At 50.7% G+C, this 18,783-nt stretch overlaps 6 protein-coding genes across 6 annotated transcripts, besides 1 other annotated feature; 3 read left to right on the top strand and 3 right to left on the bottom strand.

Moving 5' to 3' along the window:
- Positions 1-18,783: part of a sequence feature (contig 1.94 1501..523724(-1)) that runs on past both edges of the window.
- ANIA_10673 (putative nuclear serine protease HtrA2/Nma111) lies at positions 1,693-5,042 on the bottom strand (the record flags this gene model as incomplete). The annotated part of the gene is made up of 4 exons (XM_657948.2): positions 1,693-1,979; positions 2,035-2,232; positions 2,278-4,578; positions 4,635-5,042. The coding sequence occupies 4 exons, from the start codon at positions 5,040-5,042 to the stop codon at positions 1,806-1,808; spliced, it is 3,081 nt and encodes a 1,026-aa protein (XP_663040.2). The 3' UTR covers positions 1,693-1,805.
- On the bottom strand, positions 5,716-7,216 carry ANIA_10680 (uncharacterized protein; the record flags this gene model as incomplete). Its single annotated transcript, XM_050612331.1, has 2 exons — positions 5,716-6,825; positions 7,009-7,216. The coding sequence occupies 2 exons, from the start codon at positions 7,214-7,216 to the stop codon at positions 6,146-6,148; spliced, it is 888 nt and encodes a 295-aa protein (XP_050468266.1). The 3' UTR covers positions 5,716-6,145.
- ANIA_05437 (DUF2841 domain-containing protein) lies at positions 9,980-11,633 on the top strand (the record flags this gene model as incomplete). Its single annotated transcript, XM_657949.1, has 6 exons — positions 9,980-9,982; positions 10,036-10,237; positions 10,284-10,371; positions 10,421-10,764; positions 10,816-11,001; positions 11,053-11,633. 6 exons carry the CDS (start codon positions 9,980-9,982, stop codon positions 11,631-11,633), a joined length of 1,404 nt encoding a protein of 467 aa, XP_663041.1.
- Positions 13,095-14,880, bottom strand: ANIA_05438 (HSP70/90 family co-chaperone CNS1). The gene is made up of 3 exons (XM_657950.2): positions 14,548-14,880; positions 14,195-14,467; positions 13,095-14,124 (listed from the first exon to the last, which is right to left on the bottom strand). The coding sequence occupies exons 1-3, from the start codon at positions 14,825-14,827 to the stop codon at positions 13,409-13,411; spliced, it is 1,269 nt and encodes a 422-aa protein (XP_663042.1). The 5' UTR covers positions 14,828-14,880; the 3' UTR covers positions 13,095-13,408.
- On the top strand, positions 15,263-15,709 carry ANIA_05439 (uncharacterized protein; the record flags this gene model as incomplete). The annotated part of the gene is made up of 1 exon (XM_657951.1): positions 15,263-15,709. The coding sequence occupies one exon, from the start codon at positions 15,263-15,265 to the stop codon at positions 15,707-15,709; it is 447 nt and encodes a 148-aa protein (XP_663043.1).
- ANIA_05440 (peroxidase) lies at positions 16,169-17,170 on the top strand (the record flags this gene model as incomplete). The annotated part of the gene is made up of 2 exons (XM_657952.1): positions 16,169-16,278; positions 16,342-17,170. 2 exons carry the CDS (start codon positions 16,169-16,171, stop codon positions 17,168-17,170), a joined length of 939 nt encoding a protein of 312 aa, XP_663044.1.

The following is an 18,783-nucleotide window of genomic DNA, read 5'->3' as shown; positions in this document are numbered from 1 at the left end:
CTATGACATGGGGCATAGCTTTCTAAGTCCTAGTATAGGTTCCTGCTTCTCATATAAGTATCTATTCCTATAACCCTATAATAGGAGTCTTCATGCTAATACGACAGCAGGTCATTCTCTGATTGGCCGGCAATCCAAGCTATCATCCCTGTAATCCTCCGAGTGTAAGACCATGCAAGTATACTCTCAACTGGACCAAGAAGGTCACTAATATTGGACCCTACGGTCTAAGCTGCCGGATGGCACCTATGGCTGTCTGCTCCTTACACTGGCAAGACATAGGTGTTGTGTCATAACATACCCACACAAATTGAAGACATATCCAGCAACGAAAGACGTATATTCTTACTATGTTCGGTGGTTAGATTGTTTAGGGTAAGATGTTATACTACAACCTACTATAAATGCTAGAACTTGTGGGAGTATACTTGGCACAACTGTAGTTATAGTGGTAGTACTACGAGGGTTGACCGTTAAGCCGTTCTAAACCCCGTAAAGCGGGCATAAGCTCCGCAATTTTAAAATTACTTACCAATTCCTTCTTTGAAAGGCAAGTTCAATTGTTACGATTACTAGCTTTGTTATTTGAGTTATTCAGGTTGGGTTGAAATATTTGTTTATCTTTGAGGGTATTTCAGTGCCTAAACTAGCGGCCCCAGCCCGAGGTTCCACTAGTATAGTATAGAAATGTCTCCTCTGTAACACGCAGATCTTCCTCTGTGCTGATAGAGACCTGACCGCTGGAACCAAAAGGACAAAACATCTTATAAGACTGATCAATGCATCTAGAGCGCTACTTAGCAGCGAGGGCCATGCCGAGCCAGTATCTGGGGGTTCATCCCATAACACCTATCGTTGGCTTTACATGGTATTGGTATCCTTACCTGGTGAACAGGCTGATCTACCTTGACGAAGGGACCTTGACATCTGTTATTGTGCAAACCAACTCTACTTTTAAGCTATTCAATAGAGGATCCAACTCTGTGGGATTATGTATCTAGGGGATTATATCATTACTCTTTTGCATGAACAGCCAGAGAGGCACTTTGCAAGTATCTTAGATACTATTGAGATATCAATACACTGTCAGTACTAGGGATTTAGAGGTTGGATTGCAGTATTCTAATTTGCATTTAGGTTTCCCTTATTCAAACTTAAAGTGTTCTAGGGGATATTATATGCAGATTTTGCATGACAAATATCATATTCTCTTTCTTTTGGAGCTTGATTTTAATCTAGATCCTGCCTCTTGCTCAACTAAGTCCTGACAGGATGTCTGCAACTGGTGGCATCATTGCTGAATATAAAAAAACGCGTTTAAACGGGTTCAATGAAGAGCGGTCAGTTGATCGTGATCTGCATTACCAAGTACGTGGCATGGAATGATTCCGCGCCGGTCCCACGCCGTTCCGTCTATTCCGAGTTGGCTTATCATCAAACATTCGCAGTAAACCAAGACTGCGTGGATCTAGCCAGATAATGGCCAGTGGGTGATTTCCAGAGAACTGCACACAGCAGGATGATATTCGAGTAGACATGTGAGGTTAAGCAAGCTGCTGACTGTGCGGATAGCGATAGCGTATCGCCTGCTCCTGGGTCTTGAAATTCCAACAACCATCAGTAGAGCAGGTGGGCTAGTGGTGAGGTGCTTTACTGACTACGGTTACAGAGCAAATTGTCGGAGTACAAGTCGAGAGCGGGTAATCCATGACCGCTGTGGGCGCTTATTCCGTATATCAGCATGGAGCTAGCCGCTAAATACCTGCGAGGTAAGCAAATCACGGCCTATACGCGGCGCCAATCTATTATACAGCTTCCGGCTCTATATCGCTCACACCTCCTTCTAGTCCCTCGTCCATAGCGTCCGGGTTCAGGTTCGCAACGTCCGCAGCTACTCCGTCCTTCCCTTTGACATCGTGCGAGATCGACTTCCATCCAAGCGGTTCGGATTCGTCCTTGACGTATTCGGACATTGGGAACTAGGACAATATCAGTCAGTCTGGTAATGGGTTTATGGAGGGAACGGAGTCTGACGTAATGGTCGTTCTTCTTCATGGTAACCACCCACGGCACGTTGTCAAATGTCACAGCGCGAAGGCGGAAGTATGTGTTATCCGGGATCTTCTTGACTTCCTCTACGAAGCGGTCGAGATCCGGGGTTGGAACTCCATTGACAGCGGTAATGAAATTCGTAGGAGAGAGGCCGTATTGGTATGCTGGGGATCCGCGACTCTGCTTTCATTAGCACATGTAAACACATGTCGACTATGGACGTACTCTTGCGCTAACATAGATCTCGCTATGCAGCTTCGAAATCTGCTGACGGACAGCGTGGTGCGGCTTCTGCAGCACTGCGCCACAGAATACCACGGCTCGGTCGGTCTCCAGATCCTCCGTCGAAACGGTAGGCACCTGGATCTTCATTTCCTCGCCGTTGCGCACAATCAGTGCCTCAAGCATCTCCTTCTCATACATCACGTCTAACTCTGACACGCGTGTGATCAACTGTCCGTCCAAAGTGAGGATGATATCACCCTCTTGGAAGCTGTCCGCCGTAGAATTGAACTCGGGCGGCGGACAGTCGACCTTGCGCACCATGAACAGCTGGTGTCGAGACGGGTTTGCTTGGGCGACCTTCTCAATCCACTCATCTGAAACACCCATAATGCGCGCCTGGCTCATCTGCACCACGTAGCTCTCCATGTTCAGAATCCGTAGTTTTGGCAGGATTCCTTGCTGAATTTTGCTAACGACCGGCAGCAAGGAGGGCGTCGCGAAGCCGAGATGATACTCGACATCTTTGTGAGAGTTTGGCGTACGTTCGCCCAGATAGTTCAGCCACAGGGCCTGAACCACACCATCTTCGCCGACTAGAACACCATTCGAACACTGTCCGCTTAGCCCAGTATCCACCGTCACTGCATCTAAGTTGATTGCACGGTATCTAGGAGCCGAAGCGTTGGCTGGTATTGAAACTGTGGTAATATCGGTGACTGCGGTCTTAGCGACCACGATGCGGAAGTTCTGGTTGAAGCCGACAAAGATCGTGTCTTGTCCCTGCTTGATGTACTCCGTGCTGAGCTTTGCGCTCTGGACTGGCGCTTGCACCAGGGAAGGATCGTACTGAACGATACAGTAATTCTGTAGGGGGTGAAGGAAGACGACCTTGGCCGCAACAATTATCGAATCGGCTACGGTAATGTTAATGTCGCACAGATTATACGGTACAATGGCACGCGACACCACAACCAACCCCTTGTCAGCGTCAACAACGAGCCCGAAGCCAGTCTTCTTCGCCTGGGGGAAGCCATCTAGCTTCAACGGCATCGTGCAAGAAACACGGACAAAGCTGCGTACAATTTCGGCGGCAGCGGGCTGGCTTACGCCGTCAAGCTGGATGAAGTCTGCTTTCCTCGGGACCGGCGGCACGGCCTTAATAGGGTCAGCAAGGTCGGAGAAATCCCAGAGACCGCTCTCGTCGTTCCGGACCGCTAACCGCATCTTCGGATGCCAATGGCGGTCGATATACACAATGCTCGTCCCGCGCGTATGCAGATCGCGGATGTGTCGATAGGAGATGACAACTCGAGAGCGATCAGGGATTGTTTTCATGACTTCGACAAACTCGTCGAGGTTTCTTGTTTTCCGCTTGTCGACGGAATCAATGAGCCATCCTGAGAGGGTGTTTTCCAGCTTAAATGAGCCCGCTGCTTCACACACGTAAACACCCTTGGTGGCAATTGCATAGAGCCGGGCTTGTTGGTAGGACAGGTTATGGAACGTTCCGCCAGCGACGGTAACAAACCGGTCAGGCGTGATGGCATGCAAGTCGCCAACGCTGCATTCGACCTCGACGTCTTGGCCGCCTCTCTGCACCAGCAACCGCACCGTTTGTCCGACACTAGAATCGAGAATGTCATCCAGTCGAACAAATCGGGTGAGGAGCTCCCCGTTCACCTGCAGGAGCACATCGCCCTCCAGAATCTTCCCGTCCGCGGGTCCTTCAGGAAGAATGATCTCAGCGACCAGCATGCTCGTCTCGGTTGGAGCCGCCTTGCGCACCGCCGCTTCCCACTCCGGAGTCAAGCCCAGCCGTCGACACTCGTCGAAGGGCTTCAGAATCCACTGAGTTTGAATAGTTCCTCGAGTAACTGGCTCCCCCCGACGGATGCACTCTAGAGCACGCAGCGGCCTGTCCAGAGGAAGAAAGTAGTCGGTTGCAGCACCGTCTGCACGACCACCAGCTTGCAGGGCGATCGCATTTCCCTCAATGTTTACTACCGGACTGCCGGAGCTACCGCCGCTGGCTGCAGCGGCAGCCTGAATGTAATTGGTGTTGAAGTCACTGTAGCCATCGCCGTATTCGGGCGCGTTGCGATCGAGTCGGCTGATAACACCAGAGAGAATACTCAGTTTCTCTCCAGCATCGTTACCCACAACTCGAATCTCCGATCCCACACGGGCTCCATCCGGCTGCAGCTTCAGTTCTCTGAGTTTCATGTGACGGATAGCTTTAGGGTCAAACTTGAGGAACCCAAAATCGTGAACGGGGTCTCGATACACGGGATAGACATCACACTGATTTATTAGTTTAGGTTGTAATTTGAATCCAAGGTCACTAGCAGAAGACTTACTTCCTCATGGTTATCAAAGATGACATATCCCCAAAACGGACCCGGACAGACGACGTGTCGGTTTGTAAGAATATAACCGCGCTCCGCATCGACGACAAACCCGGTGGCCTGACTACTCATTGACAGCTCTGTGTCAAACGAACAAGTCTGACAGAAATGAATTGAGACGACACTCTTCACTACCTCTTCAATCGTAGCCTGCCATTCTGGTGAATCCGCCTGCGTCGGCCCAATCGCCATCAACGGCCCTAGCTCTTCATTGTCCTCGACATCGTAAACGGTCCCATTGGCTGGGGTGGTGTCGCCGGGGGTGAGTGTAGAGTTTTCGGGCTTCAGGTGCTTCACCGGCCGCTCCGCCGCCGCGGAGATGGAGTTGCGCTTGCGTTTCGCGACGCCGTCTCCATTCATATTCGTGGTTGTATCCGGAGCGGCTCCGCGGGGGTTCGATTCAGAATCCGTTGGCAGTCGGGAGAGCGTTGACTGAGAGGAAGCTTTGCTGGTGACACAGCAATCAGGCGTTGCTGCGGCGGCTGATAACCGGCCGAGCTGGGTCGGAATTGGGGGTCGCCAACGCGCAAAGGGAGCGCGACTGAGAAGGGATGGGAGAGCAGGTTTGATATGAGATAGGCTTATTCTGGAGAAAAGAGAAAATCGACGCTGACAGGAAAATGTGATCGGGGGCGATGCTGCAGAAATAAAAGGCGCAGCAGCGGCGAAAGCAGAAGCGGTTTTTGGAGCAACACTTGGGCACCTTTTGTTGGCCAGGAGCCAACAAGACATTCACAAGGCTCCAGGAAGAGGATAAAGAACGAGCAGCGAAAGAGACAGGCGGAGCGAGGGTGATAAAGGAGGGTAATGGGCTGGTTGAGAACGAGGCTGACTGGAAAGTCAGGCGAACTAGGTGGTCGGGAACCCTCAAGGTCGCGGTGCTGGGCGGAGACCCTAAGGAGCCTCATTGATTGGGCCATCCCCCCTCTGGCCTGCAAACACGGTCAGTCCAGATGACCGAGCTTCAAGGATACTATTGAGGCAGCTCTCCTTTTACGTGGGTTTATATATATATTCCTGCGAATGGGATTTGGTGTGACAAGCCAACCGTCTGACGCACGGTCCACATACATGATTTCTGCACAGGTCCCCAACTCTTGACTGCCGTACAGAATAATAACTATGTACAAATCTAAGCCGCTCTCTCTAGGTAGACATTTCCAAATGCCCAAGTACCCTCCGACTGTATTCGTGGGGGGTTTCAAGTCATATAAACTTGTGGCCTGAAAAAACCCCTGCCGAACAAACCAAGTAGGAGACATGCATAAACAGTGTCGATCGAGATGCGTCACTGCCCTCTCGCATAGGCGTGAGCCCTGGCAGGGTACGACGGACTAGCGGGATATGACCGAAGAGCCTTGGGTGGATAGCCAACAGATCCAGGGGCTACTGCGCAGTCTTCCAATGTTCCGGCGTTCGTGAAAATTGTTGCAAGCGTGCATAGCGCTATTCTAGCAAACGGCTCACACGGCGTTTTCAGTAGTGGGCGATAGGTTCGGACCCCCATTTCCTTGGGCGCCAGACTGATTAAGGTTCGCTGTTCCTTGCGCAGTACGCGGGAAGAGCTCATTCAGCTTCGTATAGAGGTCATTGACGGCCGGCAGGTTGGGAGGCGGTGTCATAATGGCGGGTGCTGGAGGGACAACACCTCCAGACTTTTTGCCCTTGTCTGCCACCGTTGCTAGATATGCCAGGTTTGCTTGCAGACGGCGCATGCAATTAACGTATTCGGGGGATCGTTGAATGTTTTTGTCGGGAGCCGATTCAGTCGGTGACGGGTTCGAATCCCCCTGTTGAGCGGGTGCGCCGCCTGCTTTGCCTGATGTCTGGAGGTTGATGGCCTCCTGCAGCAGAATCGAGTTTATCTCCAAAAGAACCGAGACACGCTCCTTTTCCCGCGCCAGCGCTGCCGGAGACTGTACGCCTGGTGATTGAACAGCCGGGGCAGAATTCTGTATCGGAGCCTGTTGCGCAGGGATCGGCTGCTGAACAGGAGCCATAGTCTTCGTCAGACCAGAGGTCATGTTTGGTGGGAAGGTCTGCGCTTGCGTCGCGGGTATATTTGGCGTTGTGGTTGTCGGCTGAGGAAAAGGACCGGTAACGGGGGGCTGGGAAAATGGGGTCGAGAAGTTCGCGTGAGGTCCTGAAGTGCAGAAAAAGCAACGTCAGCGGCTTGCCTTTCTTCAAATGCGTTGGCGAGAGAAAAGAAAGTTGGAGGCACTCCGAGCAAGGACGCGCGCTTCCACCGCCTGGCAACGCTCTCGGGCAACGGTCGCTGTCGCTGTTGAGGGGCCACGAGAAAAAGAAAGTAACAATTCAAACGTACCTGGCGATTGCTGTGGAAAGGCTGGGGGCATCATAGCTCCGCCTGGTTGCAGTGGTACAGCACCGAAAGAGGGCTGCGAGGGAGCATTTGACTGGGGAAACGACGGCATCTGATTCGGATAGTAAGGGAACTGTTGTGGAGTGCCCTGCGAAGGGACAGGGTAACCGGGGTTGTGCTGCATTGGATAGCCAGAAGCGTTGGGGTCCATCGTCATTTACGCGGTTCGCGATCTTGACCAAGGAGTCGCAAGATAATAATAATAGCGCTCTTAATATTAACAAACGGAGTCGTGAATCGAGAGTTCCGCTTCCCTTGCGATGGGCGAGATTCGGCTTGACACCTCCGTACGGCCGGACAATGGAAGACGGAAAGTAGTTTGACTGCGACTTTCAAGAGGATGCAGGAAAAAGAGAGTCGAGATGGTGATTGGTTGCAGAACGAGCGATGGTGTGGAAAAAGAGTGAATCCGCCAGATGGAAGAGATTGAGGCAAAAGAGATTCACTAATTGATCAGCCTAAAGACGTTTGCGTACGCAAACTAATGCAATGAGCTTGCCTGGGCGGGCAGAGTATGAAAGAATGAATAAGCAGACCGACAAGTTTACAGCATGATCCTGGAAGCAGTGTAGATACAAGTTTCAACAGCTTAAGGCTGAGCAACAAAGCGAGGAGCTGGAGGAGAAAAGCAAAGTGAGGAGAGTCATGTGAAGTGAGCCTGAAGCTGGCTTGGTTTTGTTCGCTGGTAATTTATACGACACGGCTATCTAGTGACTGTTTTATGTGTATTAGTACGTTTATTTTACGCCTCAAAAACATCAACACATCTCCGTCAGCTTCAACTTCTCCCATTTCGCGTCAAGTTGTTCATTCTTTCATCTTCAGTCAATCACAGCCGCTAGTAGCAAGCTGCCCGAATTACGGCTGATTATCGATGTTCTCTTCTCGATACCGTAACTGCCTCGAACGGAATGCTTCGATCACTGCTCCATGCAAGTATGGCGGAGGCATTGCCAGTTCATGCCCGAGGACATTCAGCTTGGCTGCTGCGTATAGAGTACATTCCTGCTGCTGAGCTGCTTGAGCACTGTTGATTTGTCAGTACCTTGGACTTCTTGGCTGTTATCCACCGTATGATAGGTGGCCGATCCGAGAAACCGCATCCTTGACTGTGGCGCTTCGATCAGTTACGCCCAGGTCGACCGCGTGGCAAGCGCGTGCCATGCCTTATTCAAGGGGATCGTCTTGTGAGCCGGCGCTGTCTGTGGTAGTTGGAAGATCCAACGAGTATGCCAAGGCACGACCCGGCTATGTCTGAAGTACCGTGACGTCCAAAGGATGTTGCTGAACAGATACTGAAAGGATTTAAGAGATTCCCGTATCGAAGATTGATTTTAACTCGGAATCGCCTGTCCACTCTCTTCCGAAGGATGGACTTTCGTCCAATTGATCAACCATTAGGATCAACGCGACCAGTCATATGTCGGCGCCCTGTGGGCCTATATGCATCGTCAATTGACATACATCCAACGTCGACAGATCAGACGCTAGGGCTTCACGATGAAACAATCGTCAATGCATCGCTTGGTTTTGCTTCTTTGCGGATGCGAGTACGTTCCGTCAACTGGCGAAAAGCGCCAAACCGTTCGACAGCTGCTCACCCAGCAGAGAAACACCTGCCACGGTCGTCACTGGGGTCCGCCTTGTCTGGTAATAGATGAGTTCAGGAAGCTAGTTCCTTTGATTGGTTAAAGGAGTCTGCGTAACAGCAATGGCAATCTTTGTCTCTGTTGAAATCTGCGAAGAGCCAGCCCTACTGACATCCTCGCGCATCTCGCCGTAGCCATGTGGATGCCAGGTTTCCGGGTATGTTAACAATGCTTCCGGACCGCTAGCTTCATGTCTGAGACCTAATCGAGATGATCCAGATTCTAGAATCTGGTTCAAATCTGGTTCAGTCTTCACGAACATTTCCTAGGATTCAAATACCGATTTGCTGTCGTCCTTCAAGCCAGACCAACCTCAAGAAGCACAGATCCGTCCAGCATGGGACATATCAGCTATGCGAAACTCTATATCTCAATATGATACGAATTCATAATCTCGACGGGGAAAGTACATTGGCAGACTCTCAATGGACCTTTCGCCATCTTGTATTTGTCACAATTCCGTACTTGTCTCAGACCCGTCAGTCCTCATGTCGATGGCAGTCCTGAAATGAGGCCGACTTTCTCAAAACAGCGAAAGCTTGCACTTCATGTCGTCCTGCAAATATACCCACTCCTGGGCGCTCTATGCTCTCAACCTTCCACATTTGCAACAATATAATCAACTTTTGGACCCCGCTGTTGCTGAATCCCACCTTAGTCCTGGCTATAATGCAACTGGTCAAACTACGATTGCCCTCCTGGCCTCCGCAACGCCAGCCCCAGCCAATCGCCATGCGGATGTACAGATAAAGGCTGAGATGCATTAGTCCGGAACCACAGATGCATCGAAGTTCCATGATCCCAGTTCCTGGCGCCCTAAAGTCCCGCCAAAGCTAGACTATCGAAAGCTTCATGTGGCGAAATCCTCATTTGAAACTCTTGCAGTAAGTGGAATCATCTACTCGGTACACTCTCTCCTTTCATCTCGGCCCAGTGTGAACTCCCATTATGCTCAAATGCACGAACCTTATGCAGCCGTCTATCAATCTCGTATGGGCGTCTCACCACCCGATAACGTGCGGAGACAAAGCACCAATAGTGGATCTGAGGCTAAACATTTCTTTTTGCTTTCATTCCCTTCAGTTTAGTGAGTTGTAGATTACTTAGGCTCGCATTCTCTTAATAAGGCCAACCCCTCAAAGCTTTTCTCCTCAGTCCCTGACCGTTTTTGCATCAACAGTTTTCGCAAGTAGTGCCCTCAAGCGGCATCCTCAGCAATTGGCTCATTCGGGTATCCAATATTCTTTACCTACCTAGACACCAACATGGTACGTTTGACCTTGCGAGGTTATGGGATGAACAAGGCTGACTGACCTTTTAGCCTGGGTGTCCAGACTCGACGAACAGGGCATTGGATAGCCTGGAGTCCCAGCATTTTGCATTGCTCTACATCGACGAAAGTGGCAAATTGCGCTTTGAAGCCTCTCCTTCGATCGCCAATGACGCTCACGCTATACTGTCTCCAGAAGTTACGCATTCATTCCTCAAGGCAGTTGCTGGGTCTGAGAATGGGGCCAGAGCTGGTAAAGAATTCCATACCAACTACTTGACAATGATCTGACCTGGCAGGCTCTGAATCAGCCGCCGAATTTCGAAGTGGAAGGAGTTCTTCTTCTCCGGATTCACCTGTTTCTAGCTTTAGCCCCAGATCCAATACGTGAGTCTCCGAAGTGCATAAAGCTCCTTGAGGTCTCTAACAAGTGCAGTTCGCTCCCCCTTGACGGTAGCCGGAAACGCAAACGGGCATCGCACGAGTATGTGCTGCCGATGAGCATCACTTCATATCCGAAGACAATGCTTCCAGTCGGAAACAAACGCATTCTGCGGAGTTACTACGAGAAAGCCTTTGAATGTCTCCAGCAGACCAACTGTCGCATATTGGCAAAGGCCTATATCAAACTCGTCGAACCACGGAAGCAGGTCACCTACCCATACAACGGCCACAAGGTCGTTGCCGGTGTCCCTCAGCAGTTTGACCCTGAAGAGACAAGACCGTTGTGGTGGCCAACGGGCGTCACCCATCGCGAACCGGATCATCTCCGAAAGCCAGGTAATTATCTAAGACAATTTGTTTCTAGCACCCATACTGAAGCTCTCACAGAGCGCATCCGCCTACTCATTCATATTCTCTGTGAGCTCCGCGAGAGCCACGCCATCTGCGTCGAAAAATTGAGAGAAGCCGACCAAGCGATACGTCGCCAGATATCGCCCGTTGAGCGTCTTCAGGTCTTGGACGAGATCTACCGAGTCCGCGGTGAAGAAGAACGTTACCTTGACGGTCGCTCCGGTATGAAGTACACTGTATTGTTTCAGAACTAACTACTAACTCCTCCTGCAGACTCCCGAGCAGTCGTATATGTCTCCCGCGTTCACCTCCCAGAAATAGCCGACGCCCAAACTTCCCTCCACCCTTCAAATGACTCGACCGCGCTACCCGACGGGTATCGTGAGGACGTCCCTGATCTAGTGCACACCTCGGTGCCTCCATCTTCAAGCCTCTCCACCAGCTACAGCCTTCCCAAAAGAGAGCTTGACACAACGTCGAATTCCATCACTTCCATTTCCATCCCTACTAGTAATCCCACAGTTTCAACGACATGGGAAGCATTTCATCCCACAATCCCAGTGTCAGCCACACTACCGCCAATACACTCGTCTATGCAACAGGACGGTACAGATCACACGAAAATGCCTTACGCTCTTAGCTACCCGACGTCACCATATGGGTACCATCAACCCGCACCGGCTCTAGAGATGCAGCCGTTTGCTATGGGCTATACAAATATCAATCCACATCTACCACCTCAACCCTCGCAACAGAATGACGCTCATCACGGCCATCCGCAGACACACGCCTCTATGTCTATGATGCGTACGGACACGGGATTTGGCCATCATCCTTATTACTTTAACTGTTGACCCTCTCCGTTAATTGTACACTATTGTACCATATTCTTACTGTATTCTATCCTTTGCCTTTGTCGTTCATCGTCGGTTTTGGTGCGGTCCTCAGGGAATACATGCTGCTTTCCGTCTTTAATTTAACCCTTCTGTTCTCTCCTTCTCTTTCTGGGTTCAGTTTCGAGTTCAAAGGGAGTTCGGTTTGGCGATATTTCTGTCCCGATTAACATTATAGAAAGAAGGCTGAAAACTGGCCTGGTAACCCTATGGACGGGGTATATAGAGTACAATGTATAAACAACCACCGCTAATACACTGATTCCAAACACTCTTAAGGCGCAACTGAGACCCCATTCCTTAGCAGTATCCAATCATTCAACCATACCTACCCAGCTAGATGAATCAAGAACATAACCTAAAACTCATACTTCCCGGGCGGGCTTTAAAAGTATCCCTTCAGTAAGAAAGATGATCCAGGGCCGCAAAGTACATGTCTAAGATTCCCATTTCGGCATTCATACATAATCGCCTGTGCGCCATCAGCTATATTTCTGAACGAGGGTAGTGAGCGCAGCTCGTCGGACTCTTTGCACCCTATCACATTATCACATTCCTCCAACTTAGCTCACCTGTCTGCAAGATCTTGTATTGTTATGCGGTCTTCCTTCAAACTTGCGCAGGCGCTTGGTGTCCGGTATGCTGACTGTCTTAATGCGAATGTCTTGTACTAAAAGCTGTGGCAGTTTGTGATCAGGGGCTGGCTTTAGGGGAAAGGCGTCGGTCGTCTTTCGAAAGGGGAAGCATCGTCATGATCACTCTCGAGCTCCCAATATTTGTCGTAGTGAGGGCCATTTTCCAAGATTTGTGCGACAGCCTCAACCGTGACTGCTGGATTTAGGCCTTGTCTGTTAGGGTAGCGTTTTACAACCCATGAAGACGTCCATAGGAAGGTCAGTGGCAATTGTTTTGCGGAGAGTCGGATTTTGGATGCTGAATCTTATGTTTGTTGGCTAAGTGAAAAGGATCAAGAAGGCGTACAGCCGCAGCCATAAAACGATAAGAGATGCAAGACGTGATTAGCGTGTTGAGTATTGTGGATGTATCTATTTTAAGAACCATTGAAGACAAACAAAGCAAAGGAAGTACACAAAGTATGCAGAGTTATCAGGGAGTGGACGTATTATGCCCATCTCGGGATGCCATATCTTTGTATTAAATCTGAAGTATCTAACATGTAACTTCCTCGAGCATCAACAGTAAAGGACATGTGATTCAACCCTGAGTGATTTTCCTAATTTTAGGGTAGCTGACTAACTTTCTAATAAAGCATGCTATGGCCAATCTAGAGTTACTTTGTGCTTTTGCGTGCCTTCGTGCAAATCTGATGTTGACACAGTTACGGTGACAATGGCAGAGGGCGCTCGTTCAGAGGTCGTGATTTAGATGCATACTCGTTAGTCTTCATTTGATTCATCAACATGTACTGTACTAGCCAAATCCGTGAGTTTTAGCCTTTTTTGCTCGAGTCCAGCGACATGTTGATGACCACACTTAGGAAGAGCATGGTGGCCACCCTTGTTCACGTCTATTCAATTCTATATCGTAGCGGCAATCTCTTTGAAGGCTTATCGCACGCGGGTTTGGTCTGTGGCATGGGTCGGCGCAACACAAGGCGTGGCTGCACACGAGTGCAAGCTGTGAAGAGGCCAGCTCTGCAGCACTGTATCGACCAGACAACTCAGTAGAGCCACTGCCCACTGCTATGTCGGGACTGCTCTTCGGTTTGGCATCACTCAACCCGTCTTCCTCGCTTTCATCGCTGTAATAAACTCCTTACTCTTGGAGCTCGGCACCACATAGATCTTCACCAGCTCATCCACAATCTCAACATTACTGCCGCTGAGGATCTGCAGGAGCGGCAGCTTCTTGCCCGCCTTGATCAGCCCACCCGTATATGTATCCATAAAGCAATCCACATTCTTCACTGTGTACTCCTTCTTGGTATCCCACGGAAGCGGGAAAATATACTCTAGATGGTCTTCGATAGAAGTGGCCTCGGGGAACCCCTTGATGAAATCCGACTGCGCATCCATCGGGTAGAGCAGGACAGTCGGGAACTCAAGCGTGCTCTCCGGTGAAAGCGGGTCAGGCGTGAGTCTGATATTGGCGTCTTCCATCTCGGGCGGCTGGCCGGTCTTGCGGGTGCGGATTTGGCGCGCACGAAGGGCTGTGCTCAAAAGGGCCTTTTCTTTGCGTGCTCGCTCGTCCTCGGCTCTACGCTTCGCAGCTATCCGTTCGAGAGAGGCTTTTCGGTCTGCAATCTTGGACGAGATGGTTTGGAGGGATTTGTTGTTTGGATCCAGGGATAGGCCACGAGTAGCGACATCCTCAGCCTCCGGGATCTTGTCGAGCGCGTATAGCGCCATAGCAGAACGATAGTAGGCTTTGATGTTTTTGGGGTTCAGCTTCAGAACCGCGGCACAGTCGAGGGTCGTTGAACGGTAGTTCTCTGTGTTTATCGTTAGCCATCCAGCTCCCACATGACGCCAACATGTTTAAAAAAAAAAAAGTAAACGTACTCAGCTCCAGATTACACAGCGCCCGATTTATATACGACGCCTCCTCGACCTCCCGCAGAAGCCTCTCCTCCTCCTTCTCATCCTCCGGCTTATCCCACTTCTGCTCCTTTGAGCGCAATACCGCGATCCCCTTTGTATAGTACTCCTTTGCGTCAATCCACCTCTTCTCCCTCGCAGCTTCATTGCCTTGCTCGCGGAAATTCTGCGCAACGTCGCCGCGCGTTCCTTCGTTCTGTAGTGCGCGCAGCGCATCTAACATGATATTTTCGCCGTCTATATTACACCCGTCAGCAATCTACTCACATCCCACGGTCCCTCCCATATTTCGAGATGAGCGAAAGACGTAAACTCACTCTCATCTCCCGCTTTGCTGATATCCGTCATAAACAGCGGCGTCTTGTTCAGAATATCCGCCAGCTCATCTGTCGTATGGGACTCCACGGCCGCCATGGCCGGCGGGAGTTTCGGCGCCTGACCATCCTTCTCGAGTTCTTTTAATCGCTCTTCATTTCCAGGCACGGGGAGCTCGGGGCCTGCAGTGGGCGGGGTGGTTGGTTGCGGCGGGGCGGCGTTGAGGTCTAGCGACTCATCGAAGTCGTCGGGGAGTTCTTCAATCCGCGGATGGGCGGACATATTTGGTACCAGTCGCTTTGATTTAGGTTTTTTAGTGCGGGCTCCCGTAAAAGTCTTCTATTGTTGTTGTAACCAGCTGGCTAAGGGCTTGATTGATGCTCTTGGGAGAAATTTTGAGACAAACGGTGCAAACAGGCGGGGAGGGTTAGCCCTACAGCTATATGGAGTATACCGTAGAGGGGCATTTGGAGATGGACGTAGGCTCTATTGCTGGAAGGCTCGATTAGTTCGTTGTTTGACAATGAGAGTATTATTCATTACAGTATAATATCCACTGCACATACGCGGGTTCGTTTGCTAAGCTGCAGGTTGAGATTCTTTGTATTTGCGTAGATATATATCCAGACGTTGAACGGCATCTGAGCCGTCCCAAACATCTCTACAAGCTTAACCTACAATATAAGATCACTACAACTGGCAGTCTACAAAAGCAAAATGGACTCCTTCACAGAATCCATTTCGCATAAACTCCCTTACCTCTCCTCAGACCAAAAAACGGACCTGATAGACTCCATCGCGAAGAAGATGATAAGCACCATGATCATCATTTCCAGAGAGATTGACCGCGGCAATCTAGACGCCGACAACACTACGCCCATTCACAATTTCATCAGAACCATTCTGCGCCACGAGCGCGCGCAGCTGCGGAAGCTAGAGCGGAGGGTGGCACGGTACCAGCGCCGAGCGCGACGCTGGCGGGCGGAGCGGCGGCGGATACAGCATGAGATTGCGGAGATAGTGCGGGTTTTGCACGAGGCTTGGATGGAGAAGAATCTGAAGGGTTCAAGTCCAAGAACAGAGGCAAGGGCAGAGCGACGGCCAGACTCGGGATCGGGCGACGGTTCATGTGGCAATTTTGGCGAATCAGAGAACACACAGTAAGAAAGATCAATCGAGACTAGGCCGTGATATGGGGCCGGTTGTCCCGTTACTCGAAGGGGAAGTTCCGAGGTTGTGGTTGAAGTTGAAGTTGACGGGGTCAGGGAGAAATAAAATGCGGATTCTCGGCCGGGTATTGGTGTCGTTTGTCGGCATTTGTTTGTTGGCGTCTGCGAGCAGTTCAAAAATTAGCAGGCAGATCGAATAGAATTTCCATCCCTTTTATTCATAAGGTCAGAATATTCTGGGTTCAAATCGTAGTCGATAACCGGGCGAAAGTTGAAGAACCTCGGTTTGACGTTTTCCTTGGCTGTGAATTGATTTCGGAAGGCCGAGGCTCCACCGTCTCGTCGGAGTGCATGTGTTGGTCGCCATCCTGAATATACCTTCACCCCTTCATCTTCTTCTCTCCTATCTCTTTTCTCTCATACATCCACATCTCTTCTAGACCATATCTTCACCATGAGCAAACCCGGAGACTACAACGCAGTCCGACGCGACATCGCCGCGCAGCTCAAGAAGCCCGGCTACGATGATGGTAGCGCAGGCCCCGTCTTCGTCCGTCTCGCATGGTTCGTCCCTGATACAGAACTTCTCTTGTATCCCGACGGTGACCGCTAACAAGCTTTTAATAGGCACTCCTCCGGCACATACGACGCTGCAAGCGATACCGGCGGCTCTAACGGCGCGGGAATGCGCTATGAAGCCGAAGGTGGCGACCCGGCAAACGCCGGTCTCCAACACGGCCGCGCCTTCCTAGAGCCCGTGAAGGAGAAGCACCCCTGGATCACATACAGCGATTTGTGGACGCTTGCAGGCGTCGTCGCAATCGAAGAGATGGGCGGGCCCAAGATTCCGTGGCTACCGGGCCGTACCGACTTTGTCGACGACTCCAAGGTGCCTCCGCGCGGACGATTGCCTGATGGCGCACAGGGCGCCGACCACCTCCGCTTCATCTTCTACCGGATGGGCTTCAACGACCAAGAGATCGTGGCACTGGCGGGCGGACACAACCTAGGACGGTGCCATGCTGATCGCTCAGGGTTCCAGGGCCCTTGGGTGAACAATCCGACGCGGTTCTCGAACCAGTTCTTCAAACTGCTGCTGAATATGGAGTGGAAGCCCAAGACGTTAGAGAACGGTGTTAGTCAGTTTGTGTATATTGATCCGGAGGCGGAGGACCATGAGGAGCCGCTCATGATGCTACCAACAGACGTTGCGTTGAGGGATGATCCTGCGTTCCGGCCTTGGGTGGAACGGTATGCGAAGGACAAGGATCTCTTCTTTGACCACTTCTCGAAGGCATTTGCCAAGTTGATTGAGTTGGGGATCCAGAGAGATGCGAGCGGCAAGGTCACGAATACCGATAACGTCAAGGGTGGCTACCACTCTGCGCCCAAGAAGAGCGATGAGCCGACTGGGCCGCCCCGTCCGCATACAGCTCAGCGTGCTGCTAAGCTGTAGGCCGATGCTGGGGTCAATTAGGGTGATTTTTGTATATATATGGTTCTCTGCACGGTTTTGTTCTGCTAGATTTAGACGTTAGATAAATAAGAAAGGATAGACAACGTACCCTGAAGACACTTTGACCTGAGACAGGGGCTTTGTGGTGTTTATAAGACTTGGCTAGCTGGCGGTCAGACCACCTCGAAATGCGGGGAAGTTGGGGAAGTCCTCGCTCTGGAGAAGGACAATTTTAATAGTGCGCCCGTTATTGGCAGGACAATTAACTAACCCTGCAGTTAGCAGTAGGCTGCTGGGTCTACTAGATCTTGGTAGCCCGACCCGAGGTAGCAGGTAGCATGCTTAGCGCAGACTCGCAGTACATCTAAAATCGAGGTTAATTTGCATTTCAGAAAAAGACAAGTTTACATTGACGCTATGTACAGCAGCGCCAAACAACCAAAAATTTCAGACTCCAGTCTACCGTCGAATCCCTACACAATATCTCGTACGAACCCTCGTCTCTAAACAAGGTGTTTAGACTCTCGGGCCCCTTGTGACCCTTCTTGGCCTCGTTGCGAAATCTGATGAAAGCATGGCATCTATGCCCTGTTGGAAGCCCTTGCGGCCTCGGTCTCGGCTCGAATGCTGAGAGCGAACGGATTTGGGACTGCACACTGTCAAATGTGCTTCCATTATCGCTTCTTCTTCCACTTGTGGAGTTCCTGTTCACTAAATGATGAGAGTGAATTCTTGCCGACGCGAACGTCTTACAGTTTTGGCATTTCAGGGTCCGAACGGCTACAATAGTGCAGTCGTCCAAAGCCTGCAGAGTGACGTCCTCTAAATCCCTCTCAAGGTGAAAGACTAGGGTGCATAGACATGGCTTGGTTGTTCGAACTCAATAACTTTTCTTGCTTCCCGCTTGAGATCAACCTCGAAGCCGCAGATGATTACTTGCACAACAAACAAGATCTCTATTGTGGGCCCGTCTGACGCTCGACGATGGTTGTATCCCGGGATTGACTTGTTCGAAGGAAGTCCAGAGCGTTTAGATCAACCTCTGGTTCGGCTTCTTCACTTTGTGCGGGGGCTGTAGCGTAGGTGTAGTAGGTGTCGTAAGTTTATGTAATTTTGGATCAATCTTCCCTTTGTTTAAGCTGCGCATGGAAACCGGTATACGGTGCGAGCAAAGCTTGATCAACAGTAAGTAACGAGAGACATGAAGTGTGAGAACAGTGTTTGAAAGTTTTGGGATATATGAGAGGCCAAACACCTAGTTGCCCAAATGTGTAGCACCCTATGACTAAGACCACAAAGAATGTCCACCGCCGAAGAACCAGCATTTGTGTACCTGTAGTCGCACCTCGCTTGTTGAACTGAAAGAAAGGTTGCAAGTGCGATTCCTGATAGTTCTCTTCCCACAACTTAGGCAGAGACTGTGGCATGACTGGACAATGGCAAGTCCCAGGTATACACCGCATGGTGAGAGGTTGTGGCATGCTTTGTCCAGGGCCGGCTTCTTGGTCATTACTGTATCAATACTGCATCGACCGCGATATTGGGCCCTGGCAAAGACACCTATAAAAGGCAGGACACTTTCTGGGAAACCAGTACACAAGTCTCCGGCCAAG

Source organism: Aspergillus nidulans, chromosome V, assembly GCF_000011425.1.
Source record: "Aspergillus nidulans FGSC A4 chromosome V".
In the NCBI taxonomy this organism is placed as follows: Eukaryota; Fungi; Ascomycota; class Eurotiomycetes; order Eurotiales; family Aspergillaceae; genus Aspergillus; species Aspergillus nidulans.
Note: the sequence above shows the minus strand (reverse complement) of the source record. Positions and strands in the feature narration are given on the sequence as shown.